At 40.7% G+C, this 25,370-nt stretch overlaps 1 protein-coding gene across 2 annotated transcripts in view; it reads right to left on the reverse strand.

The window, feature by feature from the left end:
- Window positions 1–4,788: 4,788 nt before the first annotated feature.
- The window catches only part of PLD1 (phospholipase D1), a 149,674-nt gene continuing 129,092 nt past the window's right edge, over window positions 4,789–25,370 (reverse strand). For both annotated transcript variants that reach the window (XM_081138573.1, XM_081138572.1), the window contains exons 24-27: window positions 24,360–24,494; window positions 16,968–17,121; window positions 10,385–10,502; window positions 4,789–8,774 (exon numbers count right to left, since the gene is read on the reverse strand). In XM_081138573.1, coding sequence (XP_080994699.1) covers window positions 8,550–8,774; window positions 10,385–10,502; window positions 16,968–17,121; window positions 24,360–24,494 — 632 coding nt within the window. In that variant the 3' untranslated portion in view covers window positions 4,789–8,549. The remainder of the gene's footprint in view (window positions 8,775–10,384; window positions 10,503–16,967; window positions 17,122–24,359; window positions 24,495–25,370) is intronic.

Below are 25,370 nucleotides of genomic sequence, written 5' to 3' on the forward strand. Positions count from 1 at the left end.
TGACCAATTCTTCTTGAAACAGCTTTATTTGGGTATAATTTACATACTGTAAAATGCACTCATTTTAAATGTATAACCCAATGATTTTTAGTAAATTTACTGAGTGGTGCAGCCATCATTATAATGCAGTTTTAGTATATTTTCATCACCACAGCAACATCCCTCCTGTCTCTTACGGTTACTAGCCCCGGGCAGTCACCAGCCTGCTTTCTGTCTCCACAGGTTTGTCTCTTCTGGGTGTTTCATATGACCTGAGTCATACAACAGGTGTTCCTTTCCCGCTGGCTTCTTACATGTAGCATGTGTTTGAGGGTTATCCATGGTGTAGCATTTACCAGCATTTCATTCCTTTTTACTGCTGAATAGTGCTCCATTATATTGGTAGACCACATTTTATTTGCCTGTTTATCATTGACTGACATTTGGGTGGTTTCCATTTTTTTAATTTTTTTTTGCTATTATGAATAATTCTATTATGAGTATTGGCATGAAAGTCACCATTTTAAGAAGAAAAATTCATTACTAAAAAGGCAGTGAAGAAAAGATGTAGAAGAAGAGTGATTATGTGAATTGTGTATATTGGGGGGGGGGGAAATTAGGATAAACAATCTGGAGATGCCCAAGGGGAAAGCAGCTGGGTCCTGGGTTCAATATTTATACCTAGGAAACAGAGGGCTCTTGGAATCACAGTTGTGCAGAAATACAGAAGTGTGGAGAAATAATTCATTATTTGCTTTGATTGAATTGCAGGATTCAAAGGCAGTTCTTAAGGGGTTTCTTCTTGTGTAAATACAATATGTAGCAGATGCAGATTTCAGTAATGCACCTGAGGGTGTGAGTCCATTATAACACCCCCTGGTCCTCAAGAGGATGGTTAAGGGGCCCTTTCAAAGTTAAACTGTGGGGTCAGATATTTGAGTCCAAATCCAGCTTCTGCAAATATGTGTGAGGCCTCGGCCGGTCAGTGTTCTCATTGGTACCCTGGAAGGCAATGGCACCTACCTTATGGGGCTGTTGTGAGGACTCACTAAGATGTGTCTGTAAAGCCCTTAGCATAGGGCCTGGCACACAGTGAGGTGTTTGTTTGTTTGTTTGAATCCTCACTTGAGGATATGCTCATTGATTCCAGAGAGAGGAAGGGAGAGAGAGAGAAACATCAATGTGAGAGAGACCGATCAATTGGCTGCCTCTCGTGCACCCCAACTAGGAACCGAACCCTCAACCTAGGTATGTGCTTTGACCGGGAATCGAACCTACAACCTTTCAGTGTAAGGGACGTGCTCCAACCAACTGGGCCACACTGGCCAGGGTGCACAGTGAGTTCTGATGTTATTTTTGTAGGCTTGGATTGTGCCCTAGATACCCAGAAACAGTGACATTGACCTCTGTTTATTCCTGAGAACCTTTCATGTTGTTTCATTGGATGTTTCTGGCCCAAATCCTGTTGAAGAGGGGTAGAAGTTTCCTTTAGAGATGATACAATGTTTGTGGAAGTGGAACCTCATAAAGAAAAATATTATCACTCAGAATGGCATAGGCTGGTAGAAGATTTAGTGCAAATCTGAAGGGGCTGATTAGGACTTAGGGGGATAAATACCAGGAATAATTAGCATGATAAGTTAGCAACTCATTTTGCATATAAAATCACTGTCTAAGACTCTACAGAGTTTCCCCTATTTATGGATGACAGTCAGAGGTCCTTGGGCTTAATCAAAATTTAATACCCTGTGAGGGGAAATATGAAGAATACAAATACTCAGTAATAGGCAATATATCAAGTGCAGTAATTGCCAGTTTTAAACTGCCCTTCTCCCTGTCCCCCTCCTTGTCAGCCTGTGCACCTAATCTGTGGTTAGCAAGCATGGCCAGAACCAGTCTCTGGGAAAAAAATGGAATGAAGTATATTCCGTAGCAGGAAACTACGTCAAACACTCAACAAAACCATAATCTTTAAAATGACACAGAGAGCCCAGCCGGGCGTGGCTCAGCAGTTGAGCATCGACCTAGGATCCAGGCGATGAGGGTTCAATTCCCGGTCAGGGCACATGCCCGGGTTGTGGGCTGCAGCCGATCAATGACTCTCTCATCATTGATGTTTCTATCTCTCTCTCTCTTCCTCTCCTTTCCTCTCTCTGAAATCAATAAAGATATATTTTAAAAAAAAAAATTAAAAAAAATAAAATGACACAGAGACATAGTCAAAAATACTTAAATCAAGGGAATTTTCCTCAAGAAAATTTGAAGGCTTTTATTTCATTTGGGGTGGGGCACATGAGTTTCCATGAGTTGCTCAGGCCTTTATATCCACCCAAGTGGTAAATTTAAGAGGCCAACGTGACCCTGAATCCCAGACATCTTTCTGTTGAAGAGAGCCAGAATCTGAGGAGAAGTCATTGGGTGTTCTTGTCACCAGAAGAACGAAGCTCAGTCAGGCACAGAAGGAAATATAGGTGTGTTTAGAGTGCTACAGGTATACTTGGGGGAAACCAGACAGAAATGTCCTGGTGAGATGTAAGTACAATCCTATTAGATGTTTCGGTACATCAACTTACTGGCTCCAATTTTTGTAGCCTTGTAGCCACACCCTTTGCCATGTGACTTTGCAATTCTTCCTACTAGATGCATGGACATTGGGCTTGAACATGGGCCTTACTGTGGCCAAGGAATGTGGGCACAGTGACCAGGTGCTGGTTCCAGGCTAGTCTTTCAGGGGCATTTGTGTTTTCAGTCGCCTTCTTGTGCTTCTGCCATTGTTTTGAGACGAAAATGTTGTGGCCCAAAGAAGAGGAGGAGAGACATGTGAAGCAGGTCTGGACACATGCTCAGCCTAGGTCAGCTGACCTCCAGCAGACATGGAAGCAAGTGCAAGTGACCGCTGTGCAAAGCCACTGAAGTTTGAAGCTGTCAAGCAGCGTTATCGTGACAATAGGTTACTGACCCCCTTTACCCTTCACTACCTCCCCCCCCCAGTAACCACCATACTGTCGTCTGTGTCTCCGAGTTTTGTGTGTTTGCCTTGTGTGTTCATTCGTTGCTCTCAGTTTTATAGCCCACATTTGAGTGAAATCATATGGTTCTTGACTTTTCCCATCTGACTTATTTCGCTAAGCATGATAGTCTCAAGATCCATCCATGCTGTTACAAATGGCTGTATTTCATAATTTCTTATGACTGAGTATTCCCCCAAATGCCTCTTATTTCAGGCACTTTCCTATTTTGAGAATGGAAGTAACTTTGCACTCTCATCAAAATGTGAGCACCACGAAGAAAAACGGGGCCCTGGTCTGACTGGTTCACAGATGCACCCCAGCACCCCCACTGGACCTTGCTCATTCAGGGCTATTGAGCAGCATATCGGTCTTTTAAAAGAAATCCGCTGTATCCCGCACCTCATGGGGAGAGGGGACTGGGAGCAGGAGGGCTCACAGCGACTCTGAAAACCACCTTCGAGGTATGCAGGGAAGGGCTCCATAGGCACACTTGCTGTCTCTAGCTCAAACATATAGCACGCTGGCTCCAAAAGCCCCACCTGCAGAACCAGGAATCTTGACTTCAAATAGAGGGTCGCTGCTGGTTTCACACTTTTAATTGGTTAATGAATATTTACATTAAAAAAATGCTGTTAAGGGACCTGGCATAGAAAGAGTTGATTGTGAAGCAGAGAATAGGTTATCATTTCCAATGCTTCACAGAAGAAAAATTCAGGAAGACTGAGTGTCTTAAGTTTACAATTCTCATTCTGAATACAAACTCTTACGCCTATCCACCCTCTTTTATATAACACTTGTTATAAACATCATCAACCATGCTTGCTCCAAATGTGCAGCTGGGAGAAGCCCACTTTCCCTGGCAACATCGCTTTCCAGAACCAAAAACCTGATTTTCATTCCTGAAAGAACTTCATCCTGTTCATAGGATAAATCTGTATTAGAATGTTGGGCTCTGGGATAGGGAGACTTGAAGACTTGTTTACGGAAGAGATTAAAACTAACCCAAATCTGTTTGGTTGAGGTACCCTGTCTAGACATTCTTTGCTCTCTCTTACTATCTTTAAGAAAAGCTTAGTAATCCTTCCTCTAGGGAGAGGATTTATGGATCATTTGATCATGAAGGCATGTAAATGAATGGGTATGGCTGTGTTAAAAAAAAAGACTTTATTTACAAAAACAGGAAGCCCAGCCTTAGTTTGCCAAACCCTCCTGTAATGGTGAGGCTAGGGGCTCAAGTTCTGTCCAGAATATCTGAATATTCTGAATGGATGCTGGTCACCAAAAATTTGGGTTTTGTGTCAGAGAGACCTGGTCCAACTGCAATACTTTGGTATGAATTTTTAGAATAGTTAAGGATTATATCAGTACCTTTGGCCCAGATCATTTTATGTGAAGAATCCAGGTGGAATATATAGCTGATATATTCCATTTAACAGCTGATAGCTGTTAAATGAAAATGAAATGTATTTTAATAAACACCGCCTTTATAATTATTCAAAGTGTGTGTATACATTTTTGGGGACACCCTACACATTAGGAGGATGTGATATTTTCTAGTGTCAGACTGAACTAGGATGAAATTCACTTAAGTGCACTTATCTGGAATAAAGTGAACAACTGTAGCTGCTAGGAACTGGAAGGAGTAACTAAGCCTGCATTTCCATCCAGTCTCTGACTTTAGAACTTAAAATTATTAGTGTGACAAATTTTCATTTATCTTATGTTTGATTACTTTTTGTTTTTAAGTTAAAAATTGAAAATGGTATAAAAGAAAATTAAAATAACCTAAAAGAAATTTAAGCCATAAAGTTTTTGGTCCCTTTAATGAATCCTTCCAATCTCAAGTCAAAGCCAGAAATATTTCACATGTGAATTAAATGCCATTAGGAATCATATTAAGGCACCTGCCCCGCCCCACCCCCAAATGCAAATCCATTGATTCTTCACCTGCAACTTTTTGATAGATGCTGACAAATTCCTTTTACAGTGAATTTCTAGATTCAAGAATTTCTCAAAATTGGCCTCGGACGATTTTCCAAGGAAATAAAAATGTATTCCAAAGTATACTTGAAATCCTTCAGCATTTGCTCGCTTTATACGAGAGTAAAGAGGGAAGTCACAGAGGGTCCTCTTCACCTGCTGCACAGGGCGACAGGCACCTGAATATGCTCAAGTGCCAATCAGATCAGGGATGCTAAAATGAATGATTACCTCTGTTAAAAAATAACATTTTGTCAGTTGCTTAAAGGTTAAACTGAAGATTTACTGTAGAGGCCTAATTTTGTTTTTTCCAGAAGACTCTTCCCGTCCTCTAAAACAGTTTACGTAGTGAGGAGGCGCTCTGTTGTGGCTAGAGGCTGAAGGAATGAGGGAGATGCGGAAAGCAGCGCAGTTCTTCATGACACACGGTATGCAAAAGCCCTTCGGCCTGTAGCCTTCCATCTGCAAAGATCTCTGCGCCTGCTGTTTTCATCTGGGAGACTGTTAATTCACAATATGTTACAATTTCCCAAGGTATTATAAAAGAGATTAACTGCTCATTTTTGACTATCTTATAGACAAATTTTCTTCCAAAGGTGGTAATAAAATCAATATTTTGTTTTACAAGAAGCCACTCAATTACCTAATGGCCAGCTCTCTACCCCTCTGTGTGATGCATTACAGCTGAGAATTCAGAACATCGCCCCTGAAGGGTGAGTCACCGAGTGGACACTTGATACAGAGCAAATGCCTGCACCAGGCCTGCTCCGTTGAGTAGCCTCCAACCACTAAGCTTGGCCAATCTGAATAGCTTTAATAGGCCGTGACCACTTTTTACCCTTCATTTCTTATAATCACGGAATTTTCCTTCTTGAAAACAAAAATTATTACAGAGATTATCAGAGTGTCAGGTACAGCATTAGAGGTGTTCCAAAAGATAACAGTCCATTTGAAATGTTGAACTGATTCATAATAGTTTTTCAAGGCTTTGGGTCATTTGCATTTTAAAGTTTATATCAGACATTGCAATTGTTAAAGAGGAGGAATGGTAATTAGGCCACACTGAACATCTCGTGTCCACATCCCATGCAATTTTTGGAGAATGCTGCACTATGTAAACTGCTATTACAAAACAGGCAATTATTACACTGAAATTTCCATAAAATCCATCCAAGTAAATCTTGTAGCCTCTCATCTTTGCAGATGAGTATCTTGCCTTTGAGAAGATGCAGCAGCAAAAAAAAAACCCAACTTGCCATAGAAATCAGCAGTAAGATTTCTTGTCTGAGACTATGTAACTTTTTCATTTCATTAGATCTCTCCTCCACCTCATCTATTCACCCAATAAGCATTTATTGAGCACCTTGTATGTTCCAGGCACCGTTCCAGGCACCATTCCAGGCTCTGGGAATACACTGAACAAAACATAGGAAAGTCCCTGCCCCAGGGGGCTTACATTCTAGGAGGGGGAGACAGACAAGCACCTAAATACATAATATCACAGGGTTTCAAAATAGCTTAGAAACATGCCTGAAATCTATGTACTGACATCTATGATAAACTGAAGGAGAGGCCAATAATGGACCATAGAAATTTCACTAGTCCCTGGTTCACCATCTCTAAGTTCAATCACTCTGGGCCTCAGTTTCATCATCTATAAAATGGGGAGAAGTTGAATTAGGTAATTTTTTTTTTTAAAGGGAAAGGGTCCTTTTAGGCTCTTATTTTTCATGGTTTTATGGGATCCTCTTGCACAAAATCAAGAGCCAGTTATTTTGACTGTTCTATGGTTTAAAAAAATGTTTAAAAATGAAATATAAGAAATCCTTAAGTATTCCACATACACTCAGTGCTTGCAATGCCAATCTAAACTTTGTAAATAGCAAATGTCTTGTTTACAACTGCTAGAGAATGAAGTCATGTTACCATGATTTAGCTATCTGAGAAAAAAGTTATTTATTCATAAAAGCCTATTCTTTTCCATTGTTGGTTATATAGTCCCACTTCATTTTTAAAAAGTTCTCTTTTAAAAGAGAACTGTGAAATCCTCTCCTGGGTGTGACACTCTTTCTCTCCTACTGACCCTAATCGCTGACCTTGTGTCCCTATCTAACCTTTCTCACTGGACTACGAGCTCTATGCAAACAGGGGTTGGGTCCTCGCTTCTTTGAAGAACCCGAATGAGATTCTGTCCAGGTAACCCACAGACACAGAAGCATGCACCTACTCCATGTTTTATGGACATAGGCCTTTTGGGAGCCAACATTAGCTCTTTGGCTATAAGAATAGACCTGCTTAGTAAAATGAGAGCTATGGTGTACCAAAGGCTATTCAAATGTCCAAAAAGGGAAAAAAATTAAAAACAAAACTGTTTCCAGAACAATTCACAAACTAGAACAGTATGCATCAATGAACATCTTAACCTCTTTGGAAGCCCTGGTGGAATGTTAATGTATATTTAATAATGCGAGTGAAGTAGCACACTTTTTGCAATCAGTTTTTCTCTAAGAAGATAACACTGCTGGTGAGCTGAATGTCAAATAAGGCTGGGCTCATACTTATTAACTTGGTACAAGTTATGAAACCTCTGATTCTCTTGAAAGACAAACTGCATTTGCTGGTTTGATTCTGAAATATAAAAGCTCAAATTTCAATCAATCCAGCAGCTAAAGATGACAGGAAATTTTGCAGGACTCTAAGGAATCTTCTTTTCTTATCTGGATCAGATCCCCACTGATACCTTGAGGTTTCTAAAAGCTGCATGCTCTGTCTTTGAGTCTTATCAGTTACTGTGTAATCAAATATCCTACTTGTGTTTTCAAATTTGATCAGGTGGGTTCCATCAGAAGGACACATCTTGTCAGTGCCTTTGGAGGCAAAGTGAAACCTCTGCCTCAATAACTGAATTTAATTCCTTCCTGTTGCTCTGTGGTGTCAAGATATATATTATTTTGTGTCCATGTTATCAGAAGTGCCTCACATGGGCTGCCGTGTAGAGTCTTGACTGTTCTACCAGTCCCTGAAAAGGAAAACTGACCACATCCTTGCTTGGGTGAACACTGCCACTTCAGGACCAGGGGCAAAGGCATTCTGTGTAACTCTGAAGAACCTTGAAGCAGCATCACGATACCTTCTAACAACAAACAAGCTCTCAAACAGTGCCTGTGTGGACATGAGGGCAGGCCCCGCAGACATGAGCTGCATAAACGCAGGTCAGAGACGAATGAGAAGGGTCAGGCAACTTTTGCCAACCTAGATCACAGTTACAGGTAAATCCTTGTTAGTAAGAGAAATGCACTTTGGTGTACATCATGGAATTTGAGAATGTGTTTAAGTTGTTGAGTATATGCTACCAATAATAATGTAGTCCCTTTCTCACGAGGATGGGCAGAAGGAATGACAAAGCCCTGAAGATGTTCAGTGTCCTTATGTCAGTATGACTGTAGCCCTTCCCAGCCAACCCAAAGGGTCCATGGGTTGGACATAAGAGTGCATCCAGCTGTTTTTGGCTGTTAGGTCTCCAGAAAGTCACTGTGGGCAGGTTACTCTTTGGGGTGGAAGTCTCTGAGACGATAACTCTTAAGTCCAAACCTCCATAGGCACCATGGCTTCTTTGGTTCCAACAGAAGGCAGTAGGTATTCTCCAGACAAGAAATTGAAGGGGAACTGCACCAAGAACCCACGGATCTTTTTCAGTTCTTCCTCGGCTCTAACGGGATCCTCCTTTGCCAATATGGGCTTGGTTATAAAGTCTCTGAGCTGAATTAAAGTTTGCACTTCATCACTGGGAAGGCACCGGAACACCTGATTAAAACACAAAAAGGAAACTGAGTGAGAAGTTTAAAAGAAAGCATATCCCATTTTTGGAAAATACTCATTCCAACAGACAAATCTTTGCTTTATGAAACACATATTAGTTTTGTGTTACAGCGCAGACCTGACTGAAGAGTTGCCTTTTTTATTTACTACAAAGAAACTGCCAAATTTGCTTGCTTCCAAAAATAAAGTCATAGGTAGATTCTTATATCTGATCTGCACAAATTATTAACCCCAGGAAAAAGTCAAGTTCATGGTAAGGAATTCCACTGATGAAATTATTTTTTAATAATAATCAATCCTTAGTTTCAGTGGAGGTTCTGGATTAAGAGGGAAATTGTATAATTTATTTTCTCTAACTTTTATTTTGAAAAATGTTCCTATCTGTACCTTTAGAGTTATCAATTGTATATTTTGCTAATTGAAAATGAGTGTCAGACATCGTAACACTTCACTCCTGAAGACTTCAGCGTGCATTTCTTAAGAATGAGGATGTGTCTATACAATCACAATACCATTCTTACACCTTGAAAAATCAACTGCATGTCATTTAAGATGTGGTCCATATTCAGATTTATCCTATTATCCTCCAAATGTCTTTTATAGCTGTTATCATCCCAACCAAGATCCAAACAAGGCTATCCACAGTATTTTTAAAATTACATTTTAAAAGTCTCCATGGACATGACCCATTTGATCATGGCCTTGAATCTCAGCATGAAAGAAGGCTGTGTAGATAGTTGTCCTGTTTCACTGGGAACGATGAAGTCTCCGTGCTGGAAGGGGCTCTGCAGGTCATGAAGAGCATGCTCCTCCCCAATCTGACAGATGGTCAGTGGATCTCAGCTTGAATATCTGCTGTGATGGAAAGCTGGCTACATCATGAAGTAACCTTCTCCACTGTTAGACAATTCTTAATTCTTGTACATAATCAAAGGACATAACTTACCAGGAAATGCATTTGGCCTTCCTTAGAAATGGGGCTAGTTTTAATACACCTTTCCAAAATTAGAGCTGCCCAACAAAGGACGTGTCTCCTTATTAATAAGCTTCATTATAAGGATAACACATACTATACTATGTCATTTATATATATTTAACACATATATACTATGTCATAAGTACATTTAATAGACTATTCTTTATCTTTATAACTATCCTAGTGAGTACTCCTCCTAATTTATAGAAGAATGGAAGGCTCAGAATGTCAAGTCGCTATCCACAAAGTTATACTACCAGCAACTGGGTGAGCTGGGTTGAACCCAGGTCTGACTCATTTTTTGATCCCATCTGCCTGTTTTCTCTTTGTACGTCACCAGACATGTACAAAGGCTGGGTGACCACCTGCTAAGGATGCTTATGGTGGATTTCTGAATCAGATGAGAGATCAGAGTGCCACTAAAGTATCTTCTAAACTATAACCCATAATGCTTTTTGACTTTTTGTTTTCTAATGTCTACAAACAGGTGTTTTACAACTTGGAGGTATATATTTTTTATACTCATTAAAAATACTCTGTACCAGTTAAATGCAGAAATAATGATGTGCTTTTGTGATGAAATTCAATGAAGAAAAAAGGGGGGGTATACGACACTTACCTTGTCATAAATTGTAGCATTTCGAGCTGCCGTTGAAACCCACACCTCCTTGAAGAATTTGTCACTCACTGGATCCTGAATGTCCTCACTTGGGTCAGAAAGATAGCCAAGGACAACCCTGAAATACAAGTGTCCTCCAAATTGAGTAACCAAGATAAAGCAATTTTGTTGCAGGCATTGTTTCTAGTTGTAACTTCATTAAAACTGTGTGTGTGTGTGTGTGTGTGTGTGTGTGTTTATATAAAAAACACAAGTTTCAAAACAAAATAAAAAGCCCTAAGTTGCTATGATGCTCAAAAGTTTTAACTGTTGGACAGAGAGAAAGGTCTTAATTTTGATCTAAGAGCGTCCTTGTAATTTGGCCTAAGTGGGCGAGAACCTTGGAGTGTAGGATTAGCTTTCACAACAAGTGCCAGCAAATGTGCTAAGCCCTTTCCAAGAACTAACTCAGTAAATCCTCAACAACCTTAGGAAAAAGCAACTGTTATCATCTTCATTTTATAGATAAGGGAGCTAAAGCACAGAGAGGTTAAATAACTTTTTAAAGTCATATAGCTGGTAAGCTATAGATTCGGGACTCCAAACAGGACCATCTGACTCCCAACCTGTGCTCTTAACCATGATTTGATCTTCCTATATCCCCCTCCCTTCCTCTTTCCCTCCTCCCTTTTTTTCCCCTCCCTCTCCCCCTCCCTTCTTTCCTTTGTTTGGTCCAAGAACTATGCTGAGCTGTAGGGTACAGAAGTGAATACAAATGACATGGAGCCTCTCTGGGTAGATTTAAATCTGGTGGGTGAGATTAACAATGAATAAATAATCACCCTCAAAGGAATTAACTAAAATTTTGATAAATACAGGTGTGCTTTAAGAATATGAAATGGGCCCAGCCGGCTGGCTCAGCGGTTGAGCATCGACCTAGGATCCAGGAGATCGAGGTTCGATTTCTGGTCAGGGCACATGCCCGGGTTGCGGGCTCGATCCCTGGTGGGGAGTGTGCAGGAGGCAGCTGATCAATGTTTCATTCTCATCACTGATGTTTCTATCTCTCTCTCTTCCTCTCCCTTCCTCTCTCTGAAATCATTAAAGATATATTAAAAATTAAAACAAAAGAGTATGAGATGGGAGTAATTAGGGAGGCTTTGGATTTGCTTACCTATTTACCTAACCCCACCTACCATCTTTTAGAATTTAGTACAAAGTCATTTCTATAAAGTTTTTGATGGCTCCCGTTTTCCAGTCTCCCATTTCTCCCTGTCAAGCCTGGGAGGTCTGAACCTTCTTCCTTAGCTCCCCACTCTAATTCATACATGCTTTATTTTTATCAGAGCACCTGCAACACTTTGTGCAATATTTTGTTTCTAATTAGTCCATCTCCCACTTCTAGCATATAAATTCTTTGAAAGAACATAACTTGGCTACTCTCATATCCCCAGAGTACCTGGTGTAAAAGGAACCACATGCTGAATTGAACATATATAGACATGGGACTAGAAATAAGATTTTTCTCAAGCAAAGCAAGACAAGTTTTAGAGATCATATTTAAAAATTATAATCCTGTACTTATAGAAGGTCTTAGGGTTAAAAAGTACTTCCACCTTAATCCTGTATGGTAGATGGTACATGATTCCCATTTTGTAGATGGGAAACTAAAGTTTGGACAAATACTAGTAATAGAGCTAAAATTCATTGGAAACAGAAGGGGGAGATAGGCCTTAGGACTTTGGCCTTCACATTGAGTGAAACTGGGACATATTGGAGCCATTGGAGCAGAGGAGCGACAGGATCTGACCTGCATATTAAAATGTGGTTGCTGTATTGAGAACAGACTGTGCAGGGCGAGGGCTGGGATGGGAAGACCAGTCGGGAGTTACTGCAGTAATCTAGGTGTGGTGGCGAGAAAGGTTGAGCCAACAAGTTTTACTGATAATGGAGGTATAGGGTGTGAGGAAAAGTGAGGCATCAAGGGTGACTAGCAGGGTTTGGCCTGAGCAACCAGAAGAACGTGGTTGCCACTAGCTGAGACTGGGAATTCTGTGGGTAGAGCCAGTTTGTGGGGGAAACTTAGGAATCCTATTTTCAATCTGTTAAAATATCTATTAAACAGTCAAGTGGCAATGTTAAGCAGGCAGTTGGAAAAATGTGCCTGGAGTTTGGGAGAGAAGGCTTGGTTGGAGATAGAAATTTTAGAATTGTCCATATCTGTATATTCATAAAGCTGTGTGACTTTAACTGGGTTTCCCAAAAGGAGTGAGTATAGACAGAGAAGAGGACCTGGTGCACCTTGATAGTAGGGGAGGGGAGGAGTGGCCATCGAGGCTGGAGACAAGCCGGAGGCAAGGAGAACTGTGTCAAATTCAATGAGAAGCGGCCATTGACTGAACAGTGTGGCGGGCATTATACTGTTATGTCCCAGGCATCTCTGACACTATCAACTCCTGAAAAAGCCCAGCCAGTCTTATAGGAATAAAAAGCATCTAATTTCAGTGTTAGTCTGCATTTTTTCTGCTCTATAAAAATTCTTTAAAATAAGTGGATCTGGCACCATGGGCTCACTAGTAATCTCAGAGATCTGTAATCTCAAAATTCTATTTCCACTTTAAGAAATGTCTCCTTCAGACCATATAGGAATAACTTTTAAAAAGGTCTGCGGGGATAATGTTTGAACATGGATGCTGCCGCTCATTAAGACCCAAAGCTAAATTTGACTGCAGCTGATCTGAGGGACTGTACAAGTTATAACAATAAGTCAGTTGTAATAATACCTTCGATTTGGGTCAGGTCTAACCAGCTGAAAACTAAGCGAAAAGAATATTTCTGTGGCTTTGCTTTTAAATGAGAACAAGAGGTAAGGCGATGTGTCTACCAAGGTATCAGTGAAGAGCTTGTATGTAGAAAAAGCATTTAAATAAGCCTGTAACCGACAATATCTAGTAATAAATTATTTTCCCTGTCAGTTTTTTAATGATAAGAAACTTAAATTGAAATGCACAGTGAAAATAATATGAATGCTCTGGGTACTCTTTCGAGGACTCAGGTTCCAGAAAAAATGAGTTTGCTTTTGTGTTGATGTGTATAATGGCGATTATTTAAAGTTGAATTGTTTACGCATCAGTGGGACAGTAGAAAAACTACAGAAAATGGCTTCTGTTCTTCCCATCCCTCACGTCTATCACTTTAAATGATTCTGACTCTACTCGTGTGGATAATGGTTTCTGGTGAGTGATGGGTACGTCTGTGAAGTTTGGATAATTTTCTAGGACTTAATGAACTGTTGGGCCCATAGTTGTGACATTCAGTGCAGCTCCCTGATGATTGATTCTACTTAGAATTGATTTCACATTAAAATGTGCCTCTCTGCTTTTATTAAAAAATAGATAAAAAATGGATTGAAATTGCATTTTTTAAAGAGAAAAAGAATGGCCACAATATTTATCTTTGAGAATATTTCCTAATAAAAAGAGCTAAAATTGACACAAGATTTTTGTGGCACTTTTTAATATATTATCTGTGTTTGCCACTGTGGCAAAATGAAAACAATTGTTCAAGAGCAATTGCCTCTTTAAGACAGTTTGAAAATTGCCAGGAAAAAGCAAAGCACCTAGGAATAAACTTAGCATAAAATGTATAGGATCAGTATTAAAAAATAAAAACAAAAAACCTCTAATGACTACTTATGAAAAACCCCTGCTCCCAGTAATAAGAACCCTTAAGCTTGTTGAAGAACAAAAACATTTTTTGAATAAATTGAAGCCTATACCTTATTCTTAAATAGGATGATTCAATATTATAAAGATGTCAGTTCCTTTCATATTAATCCATAAATCCACTGTAATCCCAATTATAAAAATTAATAAGAGAACTTGATAAGTAACTCAAAAGTCCATGCGTAAGAATGAATATTTAAGAGCAGCCAAGATTATTCTAGAAAAGAATATTAATTTGGGGAAGTGGTATGGCAAGAAGTAGTATTAAAATGCGCAGCCACAATAATTAAAATGGTACCAAACGGCAAGTAAACAGGCTTTCGACAGAACATAATGGAGAGCAGAGATGTCAGGACAGGTGGCCACTGGGAGTATCGGCGGCACTGCAGGTGAGGGACGCAGGGCCCCTGCCGCACGTCATGTCTGCAGTTCTGGGCCAGCTGGTTGGCTGGGGGGAAATGTTAGAGTTCCTACCTCATTTGTTACACTAAAGTAAATTGCAGATGTTAAATGTAAAAAGTAGTATCAAATAAGCACTAGAAAAAATATAAGTAAATATTTAATCTCGGGCTGGTGAAGCTATTCCAAACATATAAGAAAAAGGGGGAGAAAAAAAGTCTGATAGATTAATTAATAAGAATTGAAGTTTCCCCTAAATACTTTAAATATGATTAAGAGGCAACTGAAAATCATATTTGCAACAAATGTGACATAGGAATTTATAATTACTTACAAATCATTAAAATAAATTTAAACATTCCAACTGGGCAAAGAACATGAACAGGTGAGACAACCTACAGAAGAACAGTTACATATGGCTAATGGATACATTTTTTAAAACCCTAAAAAATGCAAATTAAAATAATAAAATTCCATTTGAAATCCAACAAATTGGCAAAGACTAAATAAAATAATAGAACTCAGAAAAGATAGGCAGATAAGCCCTCTAAAACATTGCTAGTGACATGATAGGAAGTTAGAGAGCAAAGAACACTGAACACTTCCTTTGACCAGAAATCTATAGTTAGGACTTAGTTAAGGAAACAATTAAGAAAGTAAACAAGATGCTACCTATAAACATACCCATTTTTTTAAATATCAGCAGAGAATCTGCCTATCAAGAGGTATTACTTAAAGGAATTATGGCATACTGATAGAATGCAATGCAATGCAGCCATTAAATGTTATAGAATATTTAATGACATGGAAAAGTGTGTGTAACATTACTTAAATAATAAAGAACATTGTAGAACTGCAAGATCCTAATTATATGTTTGTTTGTTTTTAAAAAGGAAATACAGTATAGCAATATATATGTGAGGAAAAAATGGAATGATATGCATCAAATGTTAAAATTGTTAGCACTGGATGGTGGGATTACAAATAAATTTGATTTTTTAATTGCTTTTCTGTGTTTGCCAAGTTTTCTGCAATGAAAATATGTTGTCATCAGAACGGTCTACTGCTATAATAATTATACATTTAGAAAGTTATAAAAAAGTTTGCCACTTTAAAGAAAAGACTTCAGTTCATGGAACTGAAAAGATATGACATTTATTTATAGTTTAGAAAAGAAATATATTTTTTCCTTGTCAATGCTGCTGTAGGCAGTCAATGGGTTGATTAGTAGGTCACTAATTTTACTCTCCCCTGCTAAACAGAACATATTAGAAGTTAATTGAAATATCAATGGTTTGAAAAAATCCTACTGGCAAAACAATTAGTAACAAAAGCAATAAATACAGCAATAAAAATTGTGAGAAGGTACTGAGAGTCAAATTTTGAAGGATGGATTTGCTGAGCTCCTAGGGCAGAGAGAGCAGAGTGAACCACCTCTGGAACTGAAGATTGTATTAGTTTTCAAAAGCAGAGGCTGGAATCAGGATTCAGGGAAACGGCCACTGGCATTTGCAGGAAGGTAGGTGCTCATTTTGTGCCCATCTGTAAGTGAACCAGTTTCAAACTCGAGCATTAACACCCCAAGGGTTAAAACAGCGCAATTCCATGTGTCTGTGCCATGCCTTTCCCCAAATAGCTGAAAGCACTGCCCTCAGACAGGGACACCTGCTGCCTCTCTCTGTGAAATCCAACCCTGGCAAATACAGTTCTAGAATCACTGTTGTGAATTTACTGAAAATGCCTAGAGGTGGGAGAGGTTGGGGTGTCCACAGACAGTGGGAGCTGAGCGTGCCTCAGTGAGCAAGGGAAGAGTGAGAGGAGGTAAGAAGCCAGAGTGGAGTTAGGTTCTAGAAGGATCACTGACCCCGGAGCCTAGACTACTAGGGCTGGGGTGAGGCCGGTTCGAGCCCAGCCCTAGAAAGTTCTCAGTAACAATTAAAGGAAGGACTCATTTTGGACCACATAGTCATTGCTTCCTAACCCTGTGTTCTCACTGCTTGACTTCAGATTTGTTTAAAACTCACACCTTCTTGCAGAAGATCAGGAATCTTCCATGTCTGGAGTCATCTTCAATGAGAACCAAAGTTTCCACATTTAAATTTAACACCAGTAGTCTCTGGCGTTTACTTGAATAATTTTTAATATATCCTTGTATAAGATTACCAGAACGATTTCAATTTCTAAAAATAAACTCACTATAAAAAACTTAAATAGATACTAGATGGTTTGACCTGGTCCTAATTCCATTAATAGATTTAACATGCTAGTTTCCTCTATGACACATAAACGTAATAAAAACTATTAAAAGAGAAAATGCTTGAGCCGCACATAATGTCATTTCACATAGTACTGGTAGCTCACATCCTGCATTCTGGGGGACACTGTTTTAGAGAAAGAAGAACCTGGAGAGGACACGAGAGGCTGGGCTGGGTTCCTGGGTCTGCCGCAGGAGAGCTAGCGAGACAGCTTGGAGGGCTCACCTGAAGCACTGCAGCCGAAGTCCCTGGGCAAAGCGGCCGGCTTCGTACTCTTTTCCATCCATCACCGAAGGGACTGTCTCGGTGTCCTGCACAATGATTGCCATTTCACTGTCACGCTTTCCCAACATGCTTCGGTCGTTTATGTTGGCAGAGCCTGCGAGGAGAAACAGGGAGACTGAGCCGCCTTCTCATCACGGCGGACACTGCCAGCTGCCCGCCCACTCGACTCTACCTCGCGAACAAAACCCCAATTCTGTTCAGGTTGTCAAGAGCCGCTGTGCTTCAAGGAGGGGGGCCTTCCCTAACCCAGGGGTGCACCTTGTCCAGTCTAAGCCGGCAGTTAGAATTTCATTATTTTTGCCGCTGGTAGACTTAGGAATAGGCAATGTGACATAAAAGTCTGCTAGGGGCTTCTGAGAAAGTTTTTCCGCCCCCTTTCATACGCTTACACTAGAACAGGATGCTGTCCCTCCCAGCCTTTGGCTCTTCTGGCGTGAGTGGCTGGACGAGATGCGATTCCATCCAAGGGCTGCTGCTGCCATTTTGCAACCAGTAGGAGGCAGACAAACTGGAGACGGCAGAGCAGAAAGACAGACTCTGGGTCTCTAAGCCGCTGAGTTAGCCAAAGCTAGAACTTTCCTACTTTTCGTTAATGTGAAACAATCCATTTTCCTTATTGTTTCACACACATCTAGCTGAATTTTCTATTTTGTGGTTCAAAGGAGTCTAACTAATACAATCATTAAGCATACAAAGAAAAAAAAGACATGCTTATCAGTTCGATTCAGTCCATTTTTAGATTTAATCAGACTCTGCAGACTTTAACTTATGGTCATATAATTATGAGCATCACAACCCAAGATGCCTTCCCAATCAACAGAGTCCACTCTCAAACACGGATGATCGTTAGTGGCTCTGGGTTTTTCATTCTCTTGCCTCACTTGTGTGGCACGCCAACAGCTTCTGTATCAGCTTTCCTCCATTCTATTTTTAAATCCAAACGAGCTGAGAATGTTGGCTCACATGTGAAGGGCAAGTATTTTAATAGTGGTTCAGCCTGTGCTTTCTGCGTTCCTCAGCCTCGTGTTCAGAAACCCCATCACGTTTTCTACATGAACCCCGGCGCATTCATTCCTTTGAATCCTTGAGGCATCCTGCAGACTACACCCTGGCTGATTCTTTTTTCTTCTCGCTCCTCTTGCTCTAGTCACATACTCCGCTGCCTCTGAGCATGTGGTGCACAAGGGTCGGGTTGAACAGGAGCTCTGGGGACAGTCAGGGTATAAAGGTGACAGCAGCCCTGCCCTGAGCCCAAAGGGAATGCTGCACATGAGAAAAATCTGGCCCATCCTGAAGAGACTTTACTGCCATTTGCCACAATACTGTCATGTGGTTAACATACAAATCTATGATAACTATGGATGTGAATGGCGCCCCACAGTGACCCTGGGAGACAGAGGAAGGATGGAGCACCTCACAGACATTTGAGAGTACTGCTGGAAGCTGTAAGGTGACAAGACAACCTTTAAAGCACTTTGTTTTGTTAGCAACAAATAGTCCTTTATACCTGCACTTTTTGACTATACTAAAAAATCTACAGCCATGTCTTTGGGCTCGACAGTTAGTCTAGCATTAATGTGGGCAAAGTCATTTAATCTTTCTCAGCTTTTATTTGCTTTTTATAAATTGAGATAATAATATAGACCTTGTAGCACTGTAAATATTAAGTAAGATCATCCGAAAGCACTTACTAATCTATAAACTGCTCTATAAATGTTAATTATTGGCATTATCAAATACTTGTTAAAACTATAATATCTGCACCAAAGACTGCCATGGAAAGGGACAGTTTGTTGGCAAGTGGCATTTGTATCAGAGAAGCCTCCTCTCTGGGTTAACCATCATTCACCTTATTGGGTGAACTATAGCATGGAGAGGAACAAAGTTCCCAAGGTGTGGCTTTGGGACTTCGCTACCCCTGGTCTCCAGCAGAGGCCCCTCGGGCTGCAGGTCACTACACTGGGTGGTCATTGCTGCTCTCCACTGTCAGGAAAAATGGGGATGGCAAGTCTACTTCACACACACACACACACACACACACACACACACACCCACCCCAGTCTTCCAGGCTCCCTCCCACCAAGGTGGGCCCTATTCCCAAAGGGAGAGAAATGCATTCCTGGCATTCTGACCTGGAATTCTTAGAGAGGGGAGTGGTTCTTATATTTCAAGGGCACTGACTCTCAACCACATTGAATAAGTGTTGGCTACTATTTAATAGGAATGTGAAGAAAGGGCTGAGAAAATTTTAGATGAATTTAATAAAAGAGATGTTGAAAATCAGATGTTGATTGATGTAAATGCTACCTCTATTCTTGTTAAACGTTCCCATATTCTGAAAACCAAATTCAGAACAGCAGATATGGCATTACTCCATTTCTACATAACATGAGAAAGAAGAGAGAGCAAGGCTCTAGAAAGACATACACTGAACTGTTAAGAAGAGGGAGTGATTTTTGGCAAAGAGAAGGAGAACAGTAAGGGGAATTCTGACCTTTTGCTCTCTATGTCCTTAGAGTTTGAATTGTTTACAACAAATACACTTTGTATTCATGTAGTACTTTTTACAGTAACTACAATCTCTTGCCTTTATTAGGATGCTGCCTTGAAATTTTAAAACCACTTAATTTTTAGCAAATGACATTTTCTGAGTCTGGTAACATTAGGGAAATTTTTAAAACATTGTGAAATATGGAAAAATACAAGAGAGTATATGAAAACATATATATACAACTTAGGAATACTAAATCATCACTGAAAAAACAGAACATTATCCCATCCCAGAAGCCCTCATGTGTCTTCCAGGAGGGAGGCTTTATAGAGAATTTGGTGTTAACTATGCTCTGCATGTTTTTAGTTTAGATAAAGGGAATTGTACATAATCTTTTGAGATTTGCATATTTCATTCAATATTATGTCTTTGGGATTTATCTGTGCATAATTGTAATCATTATTTTCCTTGAATGAATACACCAGGACCTATTCATCCTACTGCTGATGGATGTTTGCCATTTCCGGAGCTTTGCTGTGACGCACAATCATGCTCCACACGGTGTGTGTGTTTCCTGGTGCACACGCAGGAGTCTACCTGGGCTCTGTCCGCAGGACTGGAGGCCTGGTGTTCCACAGCCTTGCCAATACTTGGATTGCATGACTTTAATTTTTGCTAATTGGTATTTTTAAAAGTTGTTCTTTGTCTCACTATTATGTTAATGAGGATGAACATCTTTCACATATCATGGGTCTCAGGCATGCCCTCTTTGGTGATGTTCTGATATAGTTCCTTTGCCCATTTTTCCTTGGGTGTTGTCTTTTCTTACTGATTTATAGGAGTTCTTTACATGTTTTGACTATTAAGTGTGCTGCAAATATCTATTTCAGCTTGTGGTTTATCTCTTTATTCTCTTGATGGTATCTTTTAATGAACACAGACCTGAATTTTAATGCAGTTGGACTTATCTATCTTTCCCTTTGTGGTCTGTGCTGCTTTTCACCTCTTGTGTCAGAAATTGTGAATCCTCCTGTGGTCAGCAGAATAATGGCCCCGAAAGAGCACCATGTCCGAATCCCCAAAGCCTGTGGATTTGTTGTGCTGCGTGGCAAAGGGGAATTAAGGTTGCATATGGAATTAAGTTGTTAATCAACTGACCCTAAATTAGGGAGACTACCCTGGATTATCTGTGTGAGCCCAGTATAATCACAAGGGTTGTTAAAGTAAAGGGGATTCAGAGGGAGATCGCAGCAGAATGGGCTGAAACTTCCGAGAACTTTCAGAGAGAGGCAACACTGCTGCCCTCAAAGATGGAGAAAGGGGGTCACGAATGTGGGCAGCCTCTAGAAGCTGGGAAAGACAGGAAAGGATCACCCCTTAGAGCCTCCAGGGAGAAAGATGGCCCTGCTGACACCCTGATGTGAGACGCGTGTTGGGCTCCTAACCTACCGAGCAATCAATTTGTACTGTTTCAAGCCACCAAGTCTGGGGCTGTGTGTTATAGCAGTAAGAGACAAGGAACCAGCTCTGCCCTGTTTCAGCTTATTAAGGAAAACTGGTTCTTCTATTGAGCCCAAATCAGCTATTCTGTGCTTTCCACCCACTTGTGTTCCCTGTGCCTCCAGTTCGGAAGTTCTCAGCTCATGAGCATCACCTAGGAAGCTTTTAAAAAAGACTAGTGCCCAAAACAAAAACAAAAACACCTTCTTGGTGTCTGGGCTCCATACCAGACCAATGAGTCACAATTTCTGCAAGTAGAAACCAGACATTAGTGCTGTCCAATTCCACCCCATCCCTTCATCTACCCATCCTTTTTTTTTTTTAATCTAGTTTAAGGTAAATTGCAGGCATGAATAAACTTCCCCCTAAGTGATATGTTTTTTGAAAGCCCCCCAGGCAATTCTAATGCAGCCAGCGTTGAGACCCAAGACACTAGATCAAGTGTAACCCCCTTGACTGAGGCAGCCCTCCGACTACGGACGTTCATCAGTCACTGGAGCCAGTGCAGTTTCTCACCCACCCACCCTCGCCGATCGCTCCCGGGCCTTCCTGCTCTGGTTCTGCAATACCCACGTGGATGTTTCTGGAGTCAGGTGGAAAGGACACCGGCCGCCTCCACCCAGGGGTTCGTGGGGCAGCGGCAACGTCTGATCCCTGCTTTCCAGCTCCCTACTGTGTGCGGCGGACACGGAAAAACCGGCTCACTGAGTCCACGGGACAGACTGATATTCTGCTTAAGGACAGCCTGTTTCATTGGGCAAAGCAAACACATGTGCACTTGGCTCAGGGACAATATGAAGATGGATTAGAAGCCTGGATTGGTCACAAGTTTCATAACCAGCAGGGTCACCCAGGCCAACAGATAATGAACGAAATACACAAAAGAGACTCGATGGGAGCAAACGAGTATTTCCTCGGGAGGAAAAAGTGAAGATAAACAATTACTAATTTTCCTATGCCAATTCGCCAGTAATTCTGGCGTAAGTCTCTCATGTTAGGAAATTTAACTTCTAAATTTACTTTAACTTCTTTTAAGCTTTCAGATACTTGCTTAATACCTGTAAAACATCCTTGTTTGGTTTGGTTGGGTTTTGGGAACCCTCACCCGAGGATACTTTTTCCATTGATCTTTAGGGAGAGTGGAAGGGATGGGGGAGGGGGAGAGAGAGAAGCATTTTTTCAAGAGAGACACGTGGAGCCTCCGGCTCTCGCACCCTGGCTGGAAATCGAACCTGAGACCCTTCGGTGCTGGGGCTGACGCTGTAACCACTGAGCAGCACTGGGCAGGGCAATACTGTAAAATATTCGTAACATGGCTCCTCTCTGAGAATTTTCAACATTGTTCTCTGTGTTATGAACTTAAACAGGGCTCAAGCGTGAGAACAGCTGCAACTGCTCACTCTTAGAGTTTCCACTGAGATAAAGGAACAAAAGTGCCTTTGGAGTTGTCCAGGGGGAAATCTGTTATGCCCTTGAGGAAGGAGATAAAGAAATCCAGCCCCTAAAGGCCTCTGCACACTCTCAAGGCCACATCTTCGGTTTCAACAGAGTGGGCAGGAATTATAGGCAAGATTAATCTATTATTGCCAGCCTGGAGAAACTGTAGCCTTTGAGGGTTCAGAGACCTTTCTAGAAAATAAGTCAATTAAAACACTCAGCCAACCTATTTAACTGATAGCTCTGTTCCTGAAAACTACTTTGCACGCATACTTTATGTAAAATAAAGCAGGCTGAAAGTCAAAATGACCTTTAAAGGTAAAATATTTACATCTGTCAATTTTTACTTCCAGAGTTCTGAAATCTTTCTAAAGACATCGAGTGCATTTTATTTCTCTATGTTTGCTTTTCTCTTTCAGCAGTCATCAATATTTCCCCTTCCCATTGCCACTGCCAAATTTAATATAAATATATTCTGAGACTGGTTTCTGAAGAGCGAGGGCAGAGTATCTTGGGAGAAATAAGAGAAACCCTGTTATGGGGGAAAGAGGGGAGTAAATAAATCCCTAAAGAGCTCTGATCCCTATAGAGCAAGAGATCAGAGACACAAGACATTTTCCTTGAATGTCCTGTAGGTGTATTAAAAGTGTGTGTGTGTGTGTGTGTGAGAGAGAGTGTGAGTGTGTGTGTCAGAGTGTGTGTGTGTGTTTGAGTGTGAGTGTGTGTGTGACCACACTGCGGTCTACACATTTTCTGGCTTCAGAACTAGTTCTTCCTTTTCAAATCATGTTCCAGATAAGACAGTCTCATTACTCCTAGAAATGAGATTCCCCCCCCTTCTCAGTGTAGAATAAACATATTTACTGCCAAAACATTTCAAAACACTCCCTGACATTTACTTTGTTAAAAAATAGGGAAGTATCTTATAACAGCTGAAAAACTGCATTTCCTTTAAAACCGATGAGCAGAATCCCCAGCATGGAACACACTGTATCTCTAAGTAGCAGACCTTCCACCTTGTCGACTCATTTACCCCGCTGATGAGTAATACTGTTTCTCATCCTGGCCTTTCAGTGTACGTGAAACATAACATTAGAAAGCAAAACAATTCAACGATGGGAAAATAAAACTTTCCATGTGTGTAAAATGAAGCTGACCACCCATCCCTCTGGGCGAGTTGATCTAATCTGGGTAGAATGTACAACCAGTAGCTGCCTCCCTAATCTGTTGACGGGAGAGAACTCTGGAGAAATCTATTGTGTATCCTCAGCAAGAAAAGACTGCAGACCTTCGTCTAGGGCTGCCTCATATCACTACTTCACAATTCCCCCTGACCACACTCACACCAGCAAAACTGGCCCGCCCTGCATCCTGTTTAATGACACCCAAGACATAAACTCTAGGGAAAAAACAGAAAGCACGGAGGCACCGGTATTTCTATATCCTCCCCATTCTGACTGCTGCCCACCTTCAGAGCTGTGAAAATGGTTAGGTGGGTGTGGTGCAAACACATACAAATTACTACCAAGTACTCACATTTGTGATGCATTTTCCCTCCCCATTTCTCCCCCTTCAAGTCCCAAAATGTAGGTACTTGGATTCAATGAAAACAGGGATACTAAAGAATTAAAGAGAGCAGGCTGATCGCTGCACTGCTGGGTCACACTGCTGCCCTCGGATGCTGTAATCTGCACAATGGCCATTTAATTGATCTGTGCCTGTGTTTCTTCATAGACTAGAAACAGGGATTAGAAAGGTTGTAAATAAAAAGGATGCTTTAGAAATGTTTTCAGATAGTATGTTACTGTCCCTCTCAACTGCAAAGGAAGCTTGGGAGGAATATAAAGGTTTTTGCATGATATGAGTCAACTAGCAAGAAACACAACTAGAGACCATCTACTTACCAATAATAACAGTGTTGTCATCAGCAATTAGCAACTTGCTGTGAACATAGATGAGCTCAGTGACTAGGTTTCCTTCAAGCTCTGCATGTGTTCTTAGACCACAGAATGATATGTAATTTATCCACTGATTGCCAACTGTAAGTTTAAAAAGAAATTACTAAAATTAATATGGCCAAGCTCAATAAACGCACATTAAATTTTATCAGAACAAATATACTACTTAAATAGATTGCTAAGAATAGATAGCATTGCGTGTGTGTGTATGAATATGCATGTGTATGTAATTTCAGAATTCGCTCAGGGTCTATTTCTGCTATCTGAAGAATTTTATACTGTTGATCTGGTGCATATACATTAAAAAAATCATACTGAAGTGTTTTCAATGTGTTTCCTTTGCTGGGGCAATCAAAAAATATACTTAGATATGAACATTTTATTTTAATGATTTGGTGAGTAACTACTAAAGTGTGCTAACTAAACCTGAGCCAGAGTAGATAACCCGAGACTTCGGTGTGACATTTGCATCTCCCTTGGCTGACACCTGCTGCGGTTTAAATCAGATGCACGATGTGTGCCCAAACTACCTGATGGATGCATAGTTTGTAGCATATTCAGCACAATGGAGCAGTTAAATTTTACAGACTTTGGGTAAATAAAGATGTTGGCAATTAAATAACACTCCTCCTTCTAAATTATTAAAATTGGAAATGGAGGCATCCTGGCTACATTGGGCTTTGGAACATTTTCTTCAGAGCGAGCGGAGCTGGGTTTGTACTTGAATGCGCTTCCCGCTTGGCGGGTGAGAGCCATTCGGGTGGTGAGAAGCGCACCCCACAGCAGGCCGACCCACGATCCCCGCCCCCGTGAGCGGCGGTCACGAGATTGCACAGTCCCTCTCCCACATAGCAGTTGTCCTGGATAAGCAAAGTCTGAGAGTGGGATCAATAAAGTGGAACCAAACCATCACAAATTCTAATAGAAAGAGAGTGTAAATCTTTGTTTTCCTTTACA

The sequence above is a fragment of the Miniopterus schreibersii genome, assembly GCF_964146895.1.
Source record: "Miniopterus schreibersii genome assembly, chromosome: 5".
Lineage (NCBI taxonomy): Eukaryota > Metazoa > Chordata > Mammalia > Chiroptera > Miniopteridae > Miniopterus > Miniopterus schreibersii.